The sequence below is a fragment of the Fusarium redolens genome (assembly GCF_020744475.1).
Source record: "Fusarium redolens strain MPI-CAGE-AT-0023 chromosome Unknown BKA55scaffold_13, whole genome shotgun sequence".
Classification (NCBI taxonomy): domain Eukaryota; kingdom Fungi; phylum Ascomycota; class Sordariomycetes; order Hypocreales; family Nectriaceae; genus Fusarium; species Fusarium redolens.
Genome location: NW_025763676.1, coordinates 662,666 through 679,946, shown reverse-complemented (window position 1 = coordinate 679,946; position 17,281 = coordinate 662,666). Strand labels below are relative to the sequence as shown.

At 49.7% G+C, this 17,281-nt stretch overlaps 4 protein-coding genes across 4 annotated transcripts; 1 reads left to right on the top strand and 3 right to left on the bottom strand.

Annotated features, from left to right (window-relative positions):
* Window positions 1–504: 504 nt before the first annotated feature.
* Window positions 505–1,819, bottom strand: BKA55DRAFT_106480 (uncharacterized protein). Its single transcript, XM_046184702.1, has 4 exons — window positions 1,533–1,819; window positions 1,174–1,186; window positions 1,089–1,122; window positions 505–934 (listed from the first exon to the last, which is right to left on the bottom strand). The coding sequence occupies exons 1-4, from the start codon at window positions 1,613–1,615 to the stop codon at window positions 675–677; spliced, it is 390 nt and encodes a 129-aa protein (XP_046046423.1). The 5' UTR covers window positions 1,616–1,819; the 3' UTR covers window positions 505–674.
* Window positions 1,820–8,304: 6,485 nt separating this feature from the next.
* Window positions 8,305–11,262, top strand: BKA55DRAFT_518234 (uncharacterized protein; the record flags this gene model as incomplete). Its single annotated transcript, XM_046188256.1, has 2 exons — window positions 8,305–9,825; window positions 9,892–11,262. 2 exons carry the CDS (start codon window positions 8,305–8,307, stop codon window positions 11,260–11,262), a joined length of 2,892 nt encoding a protein of 963 aa, XP_046046422.1.
* A 1,686-nt stretch (window positions 11,263–12,948) lies between these two features.
* Window positions 12,949–13,687, bottom strand: BKA55DRAFT_106249 (ubiquitin-conjugating enzyme/RWD-like protein). Its single transcript, XM_046184701.1, has 2 exons — window positions 13,542–13,687; window positions 12,949–13,491 (listed from the first exon to the last, which is right to left on the bottom strand). Exons 1-2 carry the CDS (start codon window positions 13,563–13,565, stop codon window positions 13,033–13,035), a joined length of 483 nt encoding a protein of 160 aa, XP_046046421.1. The 5' UTR covers window positions 13,566–13,687; the 3' UTR covers window positions 12,949–13,032.
* Window positions 13,688–14,383: 696 nt separating this feature from the next.
* Window positions 14,384–17,140, bottom strand: BKA55DRAFT_106233 (Chs5p-Arf1p-binding proteins-domain-containing protein). The gene is made up of 6 exons (XM_046184700.1): window positions 16,903–17,140; window positions 16,724–16,850; window positions 16,545–16,675; window positions 16,205–16,485; window positions 15,152–16,155; window positions 14,384–15,103 (listed from the first exon to the last, which is right to left on the bottom strand). Exons 1-6 carry the CDS (start codon window positions 16,923–16,925, stop codon window positions 14,561–14,563), a joined length of 2,109 nt encoding a protein of 702 aa, XP_046046420.1. The 5' UTR covers window positions 16,926–17,140; the 3' UTR covers window positions 14,384–14,560.
* Between the last annotated feature and the right edge of the window lie 141 nt (window positions 17,141–17,281).

The window sequence follows — 17,281 nt, the reverse complement described above, 5'->3', positions numbered from 1 at the left end:
TCGTTTCAAACACTTCCTTTCTCTCCCAAGTTACAACTCCTCAATGTCTATCCTGCTTAATCCTCTCCTTCAAGACGCCCTCACAAGATCATCCTACCTACCAAAAATACCCAAGAAAATACGTCTCCTACGACAACACCCCCTATCAACCCCAAGAATAAACATCATGACCGTCAGCCAAACCCTCAACCTTCCCTCAGCCCTACCCGTTGCGGAGTCCCCCATGCCATCTGAACCAATTACAACACCATGGCAGGGGTTTTGCGTCTTTTTTCATGACATCCCCCCTGGGAAAAAGAGAACGTCTCGATGTTTATCTCAAAACTTTATCTAAATGGGCAGATCGGTAAGTGGACACTGCGTGCGTGGGTAGATCAAGATCAAGATCGATCTGCCTTGGCTAGATCTGTGTGTGCTCGGGTGCATGATCATGAATATGATACTGACTTGTTAGTAAAGGGGATATGTGAAGGGGAGGTACACAGGAGTAGGGCGGTATCACGAAGTAACTTCACAAACACCATCACCCAAATCAACCTACACTCAACAACGGCACAACTCAAGAGATAGTGACACTTCCAAGCAACAATACCCAGAAATAATTCAATGTGTTGAAAGATATATGGAGTAAAAGGAACGAATTGCTATACGATAAACGAGTCGCCTCGTAGGTATTACTCGTCACCACCAGCTGTAACCGCCTTGGGCTCTGGGGTCTCAGTAGCAGTAGCAGGCGCCTCAGCAGGCTTAACGCCCTCCTTGGCTGGGGCAGAGACATCAGCGGTGTCTTCATCGCCCTCAGCATCCTCCTCATCGCCTTCAGCTTCGGCCTCCTCATCACCTTCCTCCTCTTCTTCTTCCTCCTCCTCGGCGTCGCCATTGGTTTCTTTGGTGTCTGCCTCGGCCGTCTTGCGCTTCTTTACAGGAGGCTCGGCTGGGAGATAATGTCAGCATTTTGACTCGATATCATAGGCTGATTGCCAGGCTCTTGGAAGAGGTCGTGTAATGGGTAAATGGGACATGCTGGATGGAAGGGATGGAAGTATGTATAGGTGACGAGCTCTTCCAGAACATCGATAATAACTCACCCTTTGCATCAGCTTCGTCGTCTTCTTCATCTTCCTCCTCCTCCTCGGCATCCTCATCCTCTTCGCTCTGCTCTTCTTCGTCTGCGGTGGAGACGTACCTATTCACATGTTGTCAGCCAATCGTCATCACCAAAAAACAATCATTGACAACATGCTTCGATCGTGGAATCGCACGACAGGAAACAATATTAAATGCAGGGAGAAATATAATGCGATCGGAAAATCTCGCAAGTTACACGTGGGAATAGATTCAATCGCGAGATAGGTCGCATCGCATTGGATCGCATCTCGTGGTGGCATGCGACATCAGCCCTGCGCGCGCATCTTTGGTAGGTCGCGCAACGAATAGCGCAACGACAAAATGCGCGCGATCGGATAATTGAAAGCTCTTCAAAAGACGATCGCAACAAGGTAACATGCAAAAGGAAAGCAAATGGTACTCACTCTTCCTCCTCCTCACCATCATCGTCTTCAGGGAGGGAGACGAGCTCCTCCTCCTCCTCGTCTTGCTTTCTCTTGCGGGACATGGTGATAGTTACTGGTCTGTGTGATGTAGGGGAGTCTGTACAATGCGACTGACAGGTTCAGGAGATCAGGACGCTTCTCTCGAGGGGCAGAAGAGGGTTTTAAAGGTTAGACAAGGCACAGCACGAGATAGAGAAGCTAGGAAAAGCAAGAATAGAAGAGAGGAGAGAGAAAGAGATCCAGGGGGAGTGGGAACGGCAAAGGGTGGGAGAGGCTGCGCGTGCACACTACACAAGAGGGAGGAGAAGAGCTGGAGGGCGAGAGCAACAGCTACAGTGACAATGGAGCGATAGACAGCCCGAGAGCTTGTGTGAGAGCTTTCAGTCCAGCCAATTGCGGCTGTCACAGTCATCCCATCACTGGAGACACTCCATGACACTATGTAAGGACATCACTAACGGGATTCATGTATGAATACATGGGAATGCAAGGAAACAATACGACGCCCAGAGGTACAGTCCCACGAGCCTGTCATCAAAGGATGGATTGGGTGGCCCAGCTATGGTGTGGACAAGCTACCCGGAGGTAAGCTACCTTGCCTTATTACGCTACAGGCAAAGCTTCTGACTACTTGCGAACCACCAGATCAGGTCCGATCAGTGCGACCAAGACGCGCAACAGACGTGCGTCCAATCAGGATAGAGATAGCCGAGTTTATCAGTTACCCGGAAAGCATTGATGGTTGTTGGCTTTTCAGATTTGGGTTTGGTCTCTCCCACCTAAGCACCAAGGAACAAGAGGAGAACTGTAAAGAATAGTAAAGGCGGGGGAATGGCCCCAGCCTTGAGAGAGTGAGGGAGGGAGAGAGCTTGGGGACGCCAGTTGACTTCCGCCCAAGTGGCTGGGCAAACAAACAGCTTTGCCGGATATGTGACGTAGGACTTTCACATTGTAGCCCAGAGCTGGGTGGAAGTGTCTCGGAAACTCATAATCGCCGGGAACTGGGTCCTTTTGTTTGTTTGCCATTGCTACTATTCCGCCCTTGTTTCGTCCAAAAAGGTGCTGCAGTCCATGGAATCAACGTGAGAAAGGCACAGTGTAATCATTTCCTTCATTATTTCTATCTTCGAGGGTCTGATACATGCCCTTGTCAGCAGCTCTCGAGTCAACAAGGATGAACGGAACTCTCTTGAAGCTCTGTAACATCTCACTTCTCCAAGAGCTTGGGGAAGCTTGGACCTCCCTAACTCTGGGAATAAGTAAAACCGGGAGCGGATGACGGCGCAGGTTTCTCCGGCTCGTAATGCTTCAAGGATGATTCTCAAGTGAGACGAGTGCCCCTTGAACCGAACCGACGTCGGTGTCGGAGGGTTCGGTGGTGCAGCCGAAACAGAGTTGGCGTCATCAAAGAAAGAGTGATATGATGCTGAGCTGGGAGCTTGATGTCCGGTCACGTGTTATATTGGTCCCAGCTGGAACATTACTTACCCTGGAGACATCATTTGCACTTCGGGTTGGGTTTATGAGCGCCCTCAAAATGACGGCGGACGGGCTTTTGTTTCTGGTTTCTGCTGATCGATATGTCGTTTTCAGTATTTACTTTTTGCCTTTTTCTTCTGTTTTGATAATAACATTGTTGCGCGCCCTGATACGTGAGGTCGACGCCGCTCAGTTGCATAACATTTCGATTCGCCCTCCAGAGCTTACAACCATGTGCTTAATTCCGTGCTTCTCGCTGGCTGGACGACGAGACCAAAATCCTGTCATCACTTAAAGAAGATACTAGGGTGATCAACGCAGAGAATCTGATATTGGAGAAAGGGAAAAAGCAAAGAGACACGGATAGTCTCAGGCCTGAGCGGAGACAATGTCTTGTTCTCCCTGCTCCCGTCCCGTTTCTCCGTCTGCCCTTCCTTCGCTGGCGTTATTTCCAGTTTTTGATGTCGACCACAACATTGCATGAATGGCTTATTTGGACGATTACGGTGGCTTGAAGAACAATCGGCTCTAGGTATTGCAGCTCTGGCAAATCACAGGATACCTAATGCATGCCGGTACCGGTTACAATATCATCCTAAGGTCCCGGGTAGGCCGCTCAACATGCAACCAGAAATCCCAGGACCGTGGACTGAGGGCTTATAATGGTGATGCAAAGCCACCACGATGGCCAAAGCATATTTAAGACCCTTCATTTGAAGTTCGTGCTGAAAGACATTTGCCACTTGGCGGCTGAAATATCCGTTCCTGAGCGAATCGGTGCTGCGCGGAATTCAGCTGAAATAGCCTTAACTCGGCCACGACCCTTTGCGTTCAATTCGAGTCTAGCTTCACCTCAACTGTCTCTACTATCGAGAGGCCAAGACGGGAACCGTTGTCTTTGCCTGCGCAATCTAGATCTCTTGAACGAGACGAGACCTTTTAGTATTGAACGAGGCGTGATCCGTTGGATTGCTAGTTCGGGGTGGCTGTGCCTCGGTCATCATATCAAGACACGACACGACGCGTGTGGTATAGTGTTTTGTTTGGATTTGCACAAACAAAATATGTCACTCTTCCCTGGACGACGGGTGATGACGACGGCGGAACAGATCATGACCCGGTGGTTCGGAGTGGGCATGTGTAATTTGGACGTTACCGAGATGAGCTTCGGCATCTAGTATGGATCTTAGAAACATGCATGAATTCGTGTACACTTCACCCACGTTGTCTCACGTGCTATTAACGCATGTCTTATACAGTCTCCGACCTGGAATGTGAAATTCCATATCATGAGGACGTCTAATTACATCTCGATGGAATACGCAACTCTGACGAGCTATTGTCTAAGCCTCGCGATCCTGCAATTAATCTGTGTTCAATAATTGTCAGCATACGTACTCAAATGCTAGCAAGCCTCCTTCGCCTAAAATATGCACTTGTCGATGGATGCCTCGTGCTTGACAGCGACAGTCCAGCTCATTGACAAGGTTTCCACCAAAAAGCGGGGAGTCTTAGCTGACTTCTTCAAAAGATTCCAGAAGAACGCGCTCTGTTGATGGCCAAATCACGTCAAGTCAATCTTATTTCCGATCTCTGCACAAACTTAATTTAATATTATGTTTACTTTTTAGACTTTGTAGCTGCATAACAGAGAGATTAGTAGACACTTAGATGCCCCGCATGAGTGGTTATTTTTTCACTGAGCCTGCACTAAAACAGTGAGATGGAGTTGTAAAACGTTGAGGTTTCTTTTTTGTCAGGCTATTTCGCCACGCTGAAGTCATTCTTACACTGAAGATGCTGCATGTTGGATTTCCCCTGAAGACAGTGGAGATTGTCAAGAATCACCGAACGCAAGGCGCAGAGATTCTTCAGTTGACGAGACGAAATAATCACGGAGCACGGAGCGAGACGAGTTGACAGTTACACAATCCCTGCGTGTCATCTCGATTCCATGTAGATCCAAGAATTCGAACTTCACCAGAAGCTCACCGGAAGAGCAAGGGTCAGAATCCTACCAGAGCTGATCGGCCTTTCCTCCGCATAAAATCGTTTTCAAATCGCTGGGAACACAGTAGTAATGCAATCGTGATAAAATCGAGATTGGACAGGTAACCCGCGCGGACTCATTCGTTTCTATCCATTCATATTACGGTACGTCAGCAGCGCTATGCAACATAACACGGCCCAAGGAATATGGACTCGGTGCACTGAAGTTTAGTATAGTTTACCGGGATCATGGATGAATGGATGGTTAAATGTTTCTTTGTTTTGTGCCTTGGAAGTTGTTCTCTCATCGACGTAATAGGTGATGGATAATACCGTGAATACGACCAGAAGCCATTTCATTAATTTCCAAATGTTTGACTTAGCTAAAATGCATGGGGATGAAAAGAAAAAACAGGGTTGCATGGTGTCCCTGCAGCGGAACAAGATCCAGGTACCAAACCATTGTCATTGGTTGCCTTTCCCTCACCCATCCACTCTTGATCTTTCTTTTGACGCCACCATATGGTCAACTCTCTGATGCTGCCTCCAAGGCAGAATAAGCCTAAGCAGAGCCTTTTCACACTAGCAGAAGCAAAAAAGGGAGATGACTACCCGATGTGGGTATTCTACCAGTCGGGCATCCAGTCCGCGACGCCACTTGTGTTCCTTTTGGACTGATGGAGAGACGTTAATGCTGACGGGAGGAACCCGTTGAGACGGTGCAGCGCCTTTGGGTCGGGCCCCTTTGCCGGAGGATGGGCTAACGAGAATTAGAGAGACGGGCTTGGAACGGTGGTTTCCAAAAACTCTCTACGCGAACAGATGTATATTATTGGGATTGCTCGCTAATAGTTTTTTATCTGTGAGAAACCCCTTTCGTCCAATGAATTGTTGAGGTGGTGGTGCCGACACAGCTCAATGGCTTCACATTGTGTTCAAAGGCTGTTTTGGTGAGAGGGGCAAGTTTAATTTGCATCTCATAGTCAGGAGGGAAAGGTCCTTTAAACTCCAATGAGGCTTGTCTGGATGAGACGAATATAAGGGATGAAAGTATGTGTTGCGTGATATTATATGCTGCCTCTAAGATATAGTTGATGCAGGCCATCATCATAGCGGCTATAGTGTAGATGATATGGACTGCGGTATGCGAGAAGTGACAGTGCATCTGGCTGCGTTTCTGATGATCTCTTGCTCGTATCAGCTAACCCTGCACCTCTTTTTTGAGATTCATCGCAAACACCAGATCGTCTCTGCCTTTCAGTGTGGCTAAGACTGTTCTATCCAGAAACGCTCTCTCCCTTGTTTGAACATCCTCGGATTCACAAGCACCGTTGTCGCATATGACATGAACCGTTAGAACCCCTGTTTCTCACAAGCCTTCAACATCACAACACCAACAAGCATATTCCTTCATGATTACGCCATTGAACCAACCAATTCGATCTTGACTGACTGTTTGTTTCTCTGTTTTCCCATCAAACCACAAACCTGGTCCCATGAATCACCCTTGCTCTCATTCCCAGACCCCCCGCCATCCAGGCCTGTTTAGGTCAACTGACTCGATATTGGCCCCCCTCTCACCAGCAATTTAGCGTGCCAAAAGAGACCTTCCCAGCTGAAAGGACCCAGCAAAAGAACCAGAGTTGCTTCCCCGGGGCACCATTCGGCCAATGGTGTTGTCTGTGACCTTTTTTGGTCGACTCATTTTCTTCTTGGTCATAGATGGGATAGAGTCGAGGAAGAAGGAGGGTGACAAACAGGATAGACCAAACGGAAAAGACGCCGCAGGGCAGGGTGACTGTGAATGTGAAAGCCACGAGGCATGCGCCGCAGACCATACAACCTCACGGTCACAGTCGTACAAATCACATTGAATTTAGCTTGGAGGGCCTCGTTCGATCTTTTTTGTCATCCTCGTGCCCCTTCGCTCTTTACCATTGAATTTTTACTTTTGATGTGCTTCTTGGGTGTCTTGGTTGGGTCTCATTCTCGTTTCTTCTTTTCCCCGCGCCACCTGGTACTGCAACTGCGACTTTGTGGCTCTCCGAGTGAATCCAGTCGCTCTCCCTTGTCTCATTTCTATATTCCCTGGATTTCTCTCCGTCCGGGCTGTCCACTCCGCCCAAGACTTATGTCTGCTATACTCCCCCATCTAAACACCAACAAAATTCATGACCGAGCTTCCTCCCTCTAGCTTCTCGACTTCCGAGTTTGCAAATCGATTCAACCTCCGATTCTCGGTTCAAGCACTCGTTTGGGTACATCTCGTCTCCCTTTAGAGCCGGAATTCTCATTACAGCGACGCCCAAGCTCCCCTGCTGGTGCTGTTAGCGACGATAGCCCCCCGGTCGGCTGGTTTTTGGGCCTGGGCTGGGGCTGCGGAATATCCTTGTCGTTGAAATTCAACCTACCCGCCCTGCCAATCCAATCCGGCTTCCCCGTCCCTGTCCTGAAAGTTAACGCTCCGTGCAGGGTGTTGGCTGTGCTTTCTTTGCGTATTTGCGAGTTTTTCGCTCTTAATGTACTCTTGGACCTGGACCTGAGCACAGGCTGAAGCCATTCATTTGTTCTTCTCATCACTTTCGAACTGGAACTGGATGCCGGCTGGGTTGTTTTGTCTGTGTCAAGACGAAATTCGGCGTCCTTTCTTTTAACCTAACCGTGGGGTCTCTCTCGACACCCATCATTTTCCACAGGAATCATACCTTTGACCAGCCCACACCGAATCCGCATTTTCTCGAGGACCAACTCTTTCTCGCATTCGTTCTTCAAACACCGATCGACTTCTTGGTTAGATAGCTGTGCTTGTGACTGAGGTTCTTGCCATCATTTTTTGTGCGGCTTGTTTCGAAACTCTGGAACGATACTCGACCCTCGCTCACGAACGGCCGAAACCTTCACCACCAAAGCACCGCTTTTTTGCTTCTGGCCCGACTTTTGCCAAATTCCAGTTGCAGATCGAATACCTTGTTCTAGATCCCACAGCAATGGCCAAGAGCTATTGCTGCCTTTTATCAAATACGATCTCTTCATTTTCAGATATCTGCGCTGCTACGGTCGGCGCACCTTGCCGGAGGACGCAGTACAGTGACTAACTGAACGTTACCAACCGCATCACCGACGAAACGACGAACACGACCAAAAATTCGATACCCTCGCATACAAAGCAAAACTTCGTTTTGTAAGCAAACTTGTACCTGCCCGCTGGGCGACCATAGTTTTTGCCAGCCTCTGGCGCCCAGCAGCAGCATCCTGATCCTACGACTGCCAAGTGCATCACACCATGGCACCCCTCGCTATTTCTGTACCCGACGCTCCGGGTTCACCACATGCAACCCGAGGCAAGTTTGCCTTTTATGGTAATCGACAACGGGATAGTGAGAACAGTAGCCTTGCACCAGGTACCTCGACAAGTGATGCATCACCTTATGCATCACCTATGACTTCACCGTCAATGTCTCCGTTAGCATCTCCTCGGGTTCAAATAGTACCGTTTGGATCCGCCTACCGACATACTCGCCAACCCTCTGATGAGTCTCTGTCACATTTACCTCCTTTGCCAGTTTCACCAAGATGGGATTCAATGTCAAACCCTTCAAGATTTATTCTTGGGCAGTCAATATCACAACGAGCAGGATCACCTTTTGACTCTCCGCACTCGCCCTCACCTTTAAGCTACGATACTGCGGCAAGCACTCCTGTCGAATCTCGAAACACGTCTCCGACATTTCTGACATCCAAATCATCACTGGCTGACCTGCGCGCCTACGACAACCTTCCACCCACCGTGGAGAACTTCTCGCGGCCGCGGAAGCAAAGTATCCGCCAGCCAATGACAGACGCGGCTAAGCCACGACCAGTCCACAGTACCCTGGCTACCGCTACCGCTACCGCGACTGCGACCGCTACATCTCCCTCTACCCCCGGCCTCAATCCCGCCGACCAGTACCTGGAGCTTGTATCACCTTCGCAACATCCCTTATGGCCTCCTCCTCCACGTCCCCGCGGTCCTTCAGTTTCATCTTGTCAGTCTTCATCTACTTACCACTCGGTCCTCTCTCCACCTTCCAACGACTTTTATGAGCCTCGAGCGCCCCGTGCTCGGACGGCCAATGGTGCGACAACTTCCGCCGCACGGCCACCATTAAGCTACTCCAACCCAGGGTCGGCCTCACCGAGCCCTGTCGTCGCCCCGTGGATGAGTGGTGAAGAATTTAGATCGAGCTTTCGCTCTCAATTCACAGAATCTACTGCTCCAGGAACTGCAGTCACCGAGAGAAGTAGTGTCCTTACCAAGGACAGCTCCGTTACATCGTTATATCCGAGCCCTGAAGGAGAAGGGGAGCCAGAAGCCAACCCTGAAAACGACAACGACCCCGAACACGACGAACCGAGTCTTGAGGATGTTATGGGCATGTACGAGCAAGGTTTCGACGACGACGAAGACGACGTACACTACCCTGATCATCACAACAGGAATTCTCGACCCGTGACATCAACCTCAGACATGGATCAGCGACACAGCATCAGAGACGATGCAGATGACGAGGACTTTCCTCAACGCAAGGTTCAAGAGTCCAACTCGACACTTGACATGGAAATTCGAATGTCCAAGATGATCTTCACCCACCCAGCCTTCACATCATCAGTTCCTCATATCGCCGAAAATTACGGTCGTGGAATGAACGAAAAGCGAGATTCGACCAAGTCTTTGGACTCTGAGCCCTCTCTTAATGAGCAACCTTCTTCCGCTGTCGAACCAACTCCTACAAGCGCACCACCTGTCTCCGCGTCCCTCTCACCCGTTCGTGAGCCTTCCGAGCGACCCGAAACCCCTGAATCTGGACGCAATATGGGCTATGCTTCGGAGCCCGCACCTGAACCAACACCGACAGCAGCACCCGCACCCATTCCCGAGCCTCAGCCTGCACCTGAGCCAGTATCCGCACCTCCCCCACATGTTATTGCACCTGAACCCGTCGAGCCTGAGGACCCTGGCTCTCGTGACCGATACGGCTTCAAGAAGGAGAACCAGTACGTGACGCGGAAGCAATACGATGCTTGGAATGCTGGATACACCGAGTACCTGGCACGCCGTCGGAAGAAGTGGAATGCCTACCTCAAGGATAATGCTCTGATGACAGATCACCCCAACCGGTTCCCTGCTCCCAACGCGAAGACAAAACGATTCGTTCGCAAGGGCATTCCTCCGGAATGGCGCGGTGCAGCTTGGTTCTACTATGCTGGTGGTCCCGCCATTCTGGCAAAGCACTCAGGTCTCTACGATAAGCTAACAACTAAGCGAGCTAAGGACGTTGATGCTGAAGCTATCGAGCGAGATTTGCATCGGACATTCCCTGACAACATTAAGTTTAAGCCTCCCGGCGGGATGGACACGGCATCAAGCAGCGCTAGAGAAAGCCAGTCAACAATGTCGGACTCTACTCATGGCTCTAGCCCAGCCCCTCCCAATGTGGAGGGAGAGACACCAATCATCACTTCTCTTCGCCGTGTGCTTCACGCATTTGCTGTCTACAACCCCCGGATCGGATACTGCCAGAGCTTGAATTTCCTTGCTGGTCTTCTCCTTCTGTTTGTTGACACTGAGGAGCAATGCTTTTGGCTTCTCAATGTCATTACACGCATCTACCTTCCTGGTACCCATGAGATGAGTCTCGAGGGCTCCAAGATTGATCTGGGCGTTCTCATGACTGAGATGCGCACCTCCATGCCTGCCGTCTGGGACAAGGTTGGTGGCGAGCTTGAGGCTGATCCCAACTCCCGACCCTCGACAAGCAAGTCGATCCGCCTCACTCGCTCGCGTCGCAAGGAACTCGCACGCATGTCAACACCAACCGATCGACTTCCACCAATCACTCTTTGCATGACAGCTTGGTTCATGAGTTGCTTCATTGGAACGCTTCCAATTGAGACTACTCTCCGAGTGTGGGATGTCTTCTTCTACGAGGGCTCCAAGACTCTGTTCCGCATTGCACTGGCCATCTTCAAGCTAGGCGAGAGTGAGATTCGAGCTGTGGCCGATCCTATGGAAATGTTTGGTGTCGTGCAATCGATGCCACGCCGGCTGATCGACGCTAACGCCCTCATGGAGGCTTGCTTCAAACGACGGAATGGCTTTGGACACCTAAGCCAGGTCCAGATTGACGAAAAGCGTCAGCAACGTCGAGCCAAGGCACAGCTGGATCGAGTCCGTCAAGGCAAGACATGGAACGTGGGATAATCGGAGTCGGAGAACAGCCACCACTGTCTACTCCGACCCGAAACACCAGGAAATTAAACGTCTGAGCCGCGTCAGCATTTTCACATCATCTCAAACCCCTCAACACTCCTTCAATATCTCTTTTTACTACCTCATCATCTTTCTCATTTCGGTACACCGTGGCTCGCACTGAAACAGATGTGAGCCACCGAACCTTATCATGGAATGGCGTTTCAATGGAAGGCATGGTCTACTTCTCGATTTAGCCGGCATTGTGTCTTCTTTTTTTTCTTTATTCTCTTTCATATTCAACCTTCCTTTCAAAAAATTTCTTTTTTTTTCTTTTTCAGCTACCCCAACATCTGGGGAGCTCGTTTACAATGTCTCAAAGCAGCGGGGAGGGATCAGCGTTGGACGGTTGGAATGTACAGGATGGAATGGAACCTAAAAAAGGAACATTGTTTTATACTTGATGACGATGGTTTACGGCTGCATTGCGACAAGACAAAAAAAGCACCACCAACCTAACAGCACTCTTGTAGGGAAGAAAAGACTTTCTACAGAGAGAGGCATGGTCAGGATGCAAAGGACTGGCAAAGCCAGACGGTGTCTGGTTTTCATATAGATGGAGGGGAAAATTACGTATGAACTGGGTAGAACCTTATTGTCGAGGAGTAGATTTGGGGGATAACCTTTTTTGATACCCTAATGGAATGAAAGATAATTACATGACTGTTCTCCTGTTTGCCTATGCGCGTGGTCCGTTGATGTCTCAAAGTTGTCCACACACTTCGATCTATCTGAGACAGGTGAGGTATTTGCTGGTGATATATGATGATGTTTCATGATAAGTCTTGTGGGCATGGCCAAAGTGAGACAAAAATCAGCCATGTCGTGCTGAAATAACTGAGAGGGATTGGGATAGGTATGTTGACACTGACCTTGAGACTGGAGACTTTTAATGAGGATGCAAAAAATAAAGTGTCAAAGTTTAGCGTTCACTACACGAAACACATCTAAAGCCGGTTTAGGATTTCTGTCACTTGGGATTAAGGTCTCACGTTTTCTTTCATCAAAGTTCAGACAAGGTAGCTTCAATCAGCGGCAGGTTTGACGAGATAGCATGACAAACATTCTTGCTTGTCAGACTCGTCCTTGAGAGATTCTATGTATACCATAGCACGTCTTTTGTCATGATACCAAAGGACTGCAAAGATAACCTGATGTACATGGGTTTACGTCTGGAGGATTTTGTGACGAGGGGGAAGTCGTCTTTCATCGCTGCAATCCATATGGACTTTCCTTTCCAATAATGACATACTGATAGGAAGCCTGGGAGGCATCGAGATAAATCATGTGTTCGCTCTTCCATTTCGCTGACTTCGCTTTTTTTTTAGGCATTGGCTATAAAATTCCCAAGACGCCTCCTGATGCCACGCAACCAGTTTCTGAACCTTCCTCGCTCTTGTCGCCCCCGCCCCCCCTCTCGTAAGCCGATCTGATATCTTCCACTATATCAGCCCGGAGCTGGTCATACTCTATTTGTCTTCGTCTTGCTTCCTCCAAGGCTTCCCATACATCCTGTCTTTGCTGTACCCTTTCATGGTGCGGAGGTATTTGCATTGCAGGCTGTTGCAGCAATCCAGCGAATCCACCGTGTCTCAGCACTATTACTGGACTGTGTGGTCTGAAATGTATATGAGGTGCAGGAGCAGGAGGTGCAGGAGCGGCATCTATACCGCGGGGTCGTGGTACTTCGTCGCTGCCCCTGTTGTTTCCATCGCTGTCATTCTAGGCAACTGTAGGGAAAACAGGTGAGCCCATTGCATACTGCTCAGCCTGGGTTTTGGCGGCTTTATCAAACTCGGTACGGTTGGTCTGATATTCTTGAGCAATGCGCTCCTCGAGAGGGCTGTCGATCTGGGGCTCAATTAGGAGATTACGAAGGGCCTCAAGAACGGCGGAGAGCTTCGTGCTGGGTTTCCAGGAATCGGGCTTGAGGAGGCCAAGGCAGATGTTGCCTGGGCTTTCGTTTGTGACATTGGGGTGATAGATACGAGTGACGAACTTAACGACAGGCGGCTTGAAGGGGTATTCGGTTGGCAGGGTCAGGAGGATTCCGAATTTGCCTGGGTAGTAGGGAGTTGACTCGGGTGCCGTGAGGGTTACATGCCAGGTGTGGATGGACTGGTTTGGTGGAAGGGAAACAGTGAAACCCTCAGGCGGGTTTTGAGAAATCTCTGCAAATTCCTGGAATGTGTTATTCGATGGCATCAAGGATGGAAGGGAGGAAGGGTTACCTTGGTGATACGCTTAGTCGACATTGTCGGACGATGTAGCTACCTTAGCTTATGGATGGGGGATGATGTCGTGCCTTTCCTCCACTCGTGGAGCTTTTCTCTTGATAGTCTCGATATTGAGATGATGGTGGAATTACTGATCGATGGGTTGAAAGATAGACTGTTGGCGTGATGTAGATGTAGACGTTGAAGTTGAAGTTGAAGTTGGAAGTGGGAGGTGTAAAAGGAAAGGTATGACGATGGTGGGGTACTGCTGGAGGCAACAGCTATGGATGTACCTAGCGTACCTGCAGCCCATCCTAAAGCTTCTGTGGGGGCCAGGCTCATTGATGAAACGCAGTGGAGCAGTGAAGTTACGAGCAAGAACCTTCGGTTGCTTTGTAGAAAAGCATCTATTACCATTGGATATTGGTGTGACTTTAAAAGAATCAATTTGAAAGACGCGGCCTTTGTGCTGCGTGCGAGTGTTCAAATAAAAAATAAAATAAGTTATTGATGTATTGTCTTGATTTATCACGCCGAGATATTAGACAAGGTTCAGACAGACTCAGAGAACCTCTTAGGTGACGGACCCTGATAAAAAGTTGAGAAAATGTAAGTAATCGAATATTGGATTGAGACAGATGAGCATTGGTAGCGCATTTGGCTGCCGGAGCACAGCGCATGATGGAACCCCATGTACCTTGAGAGGAGAATCATTCTACTTACACCGATGGGAAGGATTCCAGTATAAGACCATCAAGTACCGTAGCTATTCAACACAGGATCAAGGTTACAGGAGCTTCAAACCAGGAACAACCCTAGATGACTAAGGGCATCCTGCTCATACAGATATAAATCGCATTACTGATCTTCAAACACCGAATCACACATCACCCTGAAACTCCCTGAACGAAACTTTTACCCTACCAAGGACTTGAATCGTCAATTAGCTCGCTCCTATACCATACACCCCCCATGTATATCTAAACATCCATCGTCGACAAACATCCTTTTGAAACAGACCATATCGCTCAATCCTAACCGTCGGTACCACTGCTCCTGAATGTTGCGCACAGCGCAGCATAGTGATGTGTAAGATCCAGCACATTCTGCGGCAAGCTAGTAGCTTGAATGATGCTTCGGACCTTCACTGCTCCCTCGTCCTCGATCAGAGTCCGTATCGTGTGCAGCAGCTCCGGGCTGAACTCGCTGTACCATCGGTACTGCCATGTCACTAATCGGATGACTGATGCCACTGTCTCTCTTGTGCTCTTGGTCTTCTCGAAGACACGAAGAATGCCGGCGAGGGCCTTGGGGCTGAATCGGATTGATAGGCATGCGCGGTACGCCTCAACGGCTTCATCGACGTGCTGAAGACGCTCGGCGAGAGAACCAAGGATCTCCCACTCCTCGGCAGACTTCTTGTATTGCATCTGCTGGGCACGGTACTGGGCCATCTGGGTACGCCAGATTGTGTAGACACGCAGGTCTTCGTAGAGCACCATGAAGAGGCTGTCTAGCCAGCGCTCACAAAGGCGCTTGGTGTTGAGCTTGGACAAATGCTCGTCATTCTTGGTTGTCTGCGGATTGTTAGCTCTGATCCTGCATGATATGTAAATAAGGCCTACCTCGCTGTCCGCCTTTGCCTCGCCTGGGTCGATAACATTAGAAGGCTTCTCGATCTTGTTCTGTTCGCTGGTACCGTTGGTGGCAGGAACTTCCTCGCCGGCTTCTTCAGCTTTCGAAGCAGACTCATCAAGCTTTTCTGCCTCTTCATCCTCGGTCTCATCATCTTGGTTGACAGTCTGATCAGGTGTGCCCCGCAGACCATCTGTGCTAGGAGTTCGCTTCGCTGAGGAGGCTGGCTGAGTAGCCTCCTGCTTCTCTGTGCGGTACTCATCCTCCATCACAAACACATTACTCCTGATCTTCAGTAGCTGATCCCAGCCAATCTTGGCAGTCATCTCGGTCAAAATGTCGTACGCCTTCTTGAAAGTACCCCTGTAGGATGCTGCTCGCAGGTTGATCAAGCTAGGGTCGACCTGTTCTGAGTATCGCGACTCCGGCTCGCTGTCAATTTCGTCGAGGCGAGTTTCAGGGAGGGTTGGCAGGTGAACCTCCTTTGGTTCCGGCATCAGAGGCGTATCCTTGTCTTGGTAAGTGAACATAGGGCATGAGTTGAGGATGGTAAGTGCATTGTCCCAGTCTTCCATAGCTACGTAGACTTGAGCTAGTCTTGCCCAGGTGCTGAACTCAGTCGGGGCAGCGACAGTAGCGCGATCCGCACAACCAAGAGACATCTTCAGTCTTTCGTCTCTGAGCTCAGGTGTAGGGGCACCCTTGGCCTTGTGCAACAAAAACTCAGCTTGAGTGTCGAGCATGACATAGTCCATGGGAGTTTCTTGCAAAGACTGGTGAAGCGTTCGGACGCCAGCAACCTCCTCATGTCCCATGAACATGACCTTCGCTAGTAGGGAGGATACTTCGACGCTTTGCGTTCGGAGTTTCTCGAAAAGGTTGATTCCAGAGGCGTATCGTCCAGTTGTCTCGAGGTACTTGAGCAGGCCCGTAGTTAGGTGGTTCGACACGTTGGTAGGCACCTGAACCACAGAATCGGAACCCAACTGCCATCCTAGAAAATTGGTTAGCCTATGCAGAGTAGCCCATTTGAGGTGGCATACCCCTGAAGAAGAGCTGTTCTGCGGCATGGAGGAAACGATGCTCGGTTTCAGTGTTTGTAACAGGGTTGAATCTTCGAACACCCATGATCTTTCGAATGGTATCGCCGCTGCCATCGTCTGCGTATGAGTAGGCTCGAAGAACACTGCATAGATAAGTCTCTAGCCAAAGCTCCTCTGAAGCCTTCCTCTTCTCGCCTCGTTCGTCGACGCAGTAGCTTTCTACGGTTCCGGGAATCGATACGTGTACTCGCATGTCGAGTCGTGAAAAAGCATTGTAGCAGCTGTTTAGAATTAGGGCCTGCAATCGCGAATGCAGGGGCGCAAAGGAGTCATGACGTACCAATAGACACCCTCGACAATCTTGTTTGTCGCATTTGGTCCAGATTCTTTGTAGGTCAGGGTATTGATATATGCTGCTAGACTCGCAGAAGAGGATGCATCGACACCGGTAACATGGTGGTAAACGCCGGTCTTTGAAAATCAGTTCCTTGTCTCCCTTGCGCCGAGAAGCTTGCATACCTGTTTAGCTGTGTTTCGCACAGCATGCTTGAGAAGGTGAACAAGATCGGGAGGACCAAGTTCTCTTAGACCAGAGAGAGCTTCGGTTCGTGCATCGATCGACTCGTGGAGGATCTCCTCGGTGATTCTATCTCGAGATTAGCTATGTGAACGCCAAGAATATCCATGGTGTTGCGCACTCAGGGACCGCTGGCGCGACCATGACGACGAGTTCCTCGTGAATCGCTAACGGAAATCAGGATCGAAATTGTAGCGAGGATTGTCGAAATTGACTCGTCTAGAGAATAAAGAGGGGAAAAGTCGAGGTCGGCTGTGATCTCTTTGTTCTCGAATCGAGGACTGCGGAGCTGGCGTAAGATGTTGAAGCCAACCGTTACTGGTCCCTCCCTAAGATCTGGCCTTGCTCCTTGCTCCTTGATAGCTGGAGCTACGTACTGAATTAGTCCAGGCCACGTTAGGGGCCCCGTACAGCTCTAAACACCGCCACACCCACGTGCTCTTACTGCAACAAACCGAGTCTCATGTGGCGTAATGGGGCTGAAATGATCCGCGTCTTAG

What these genes read in the sequence shown, in the direction of transcription:
- BKA55DRAFT_106480 (XM_046184702.1), bottom strand. Translation starts at nt 1,615, where the DNA reads ATGTCCCGCAAGAGAAAGCAAGACGAGGAGGAGGAGGAGCTCGTCTCC. An exon ending in CGACGAAGCTGATGCAAAGG is followed by an intron (nt 935 to 1,088) that starts GTGAGTTATTAT and finishes ATTATCTCCCAG; the next exon opens with CCGAGCCTCCTGTAAAGAAG.
- BKA55DRAFT_106249 (XM_046184701.1), bottom strand. Translation starts at nt 13,565, where the DNA reads ATGTCGACTAAGCGTATCACCAAG. An exon ending in CGACTAAGCGTATCACCAAG is followed by an intron (nt 13,492 to 13,541) that starts GTAACCCTTCCT and finishes AACACATTCCAG; the next exon opens with GAATTTGCAGAGATTTCTCA.
- BKA55DRAFT_106233 (XM_046184700.1), bottom strand. Translation starts at nt 16,925, where the DNA reads ATGGTCGCGCCAGCGGTCCCTGA. An exon ending in GTCGCGCCAGCGGTCCCTGA is followed by an intron (nt 16,851 to 16,902) that starts GTGCGCAACACC and finishes ATCTCGAGATAG; the next exon opens with AATCACCGAGGAGATCCTCC. An exon ending in TGCGAAACACAGCTAAACAG is followed by an intron (nt 16,676 to 16,723) that starts GTATGCAAGCTT and finishes TGATTTTCAAAG; the next exon opens with ACCGGCGTTTACCACCATGT.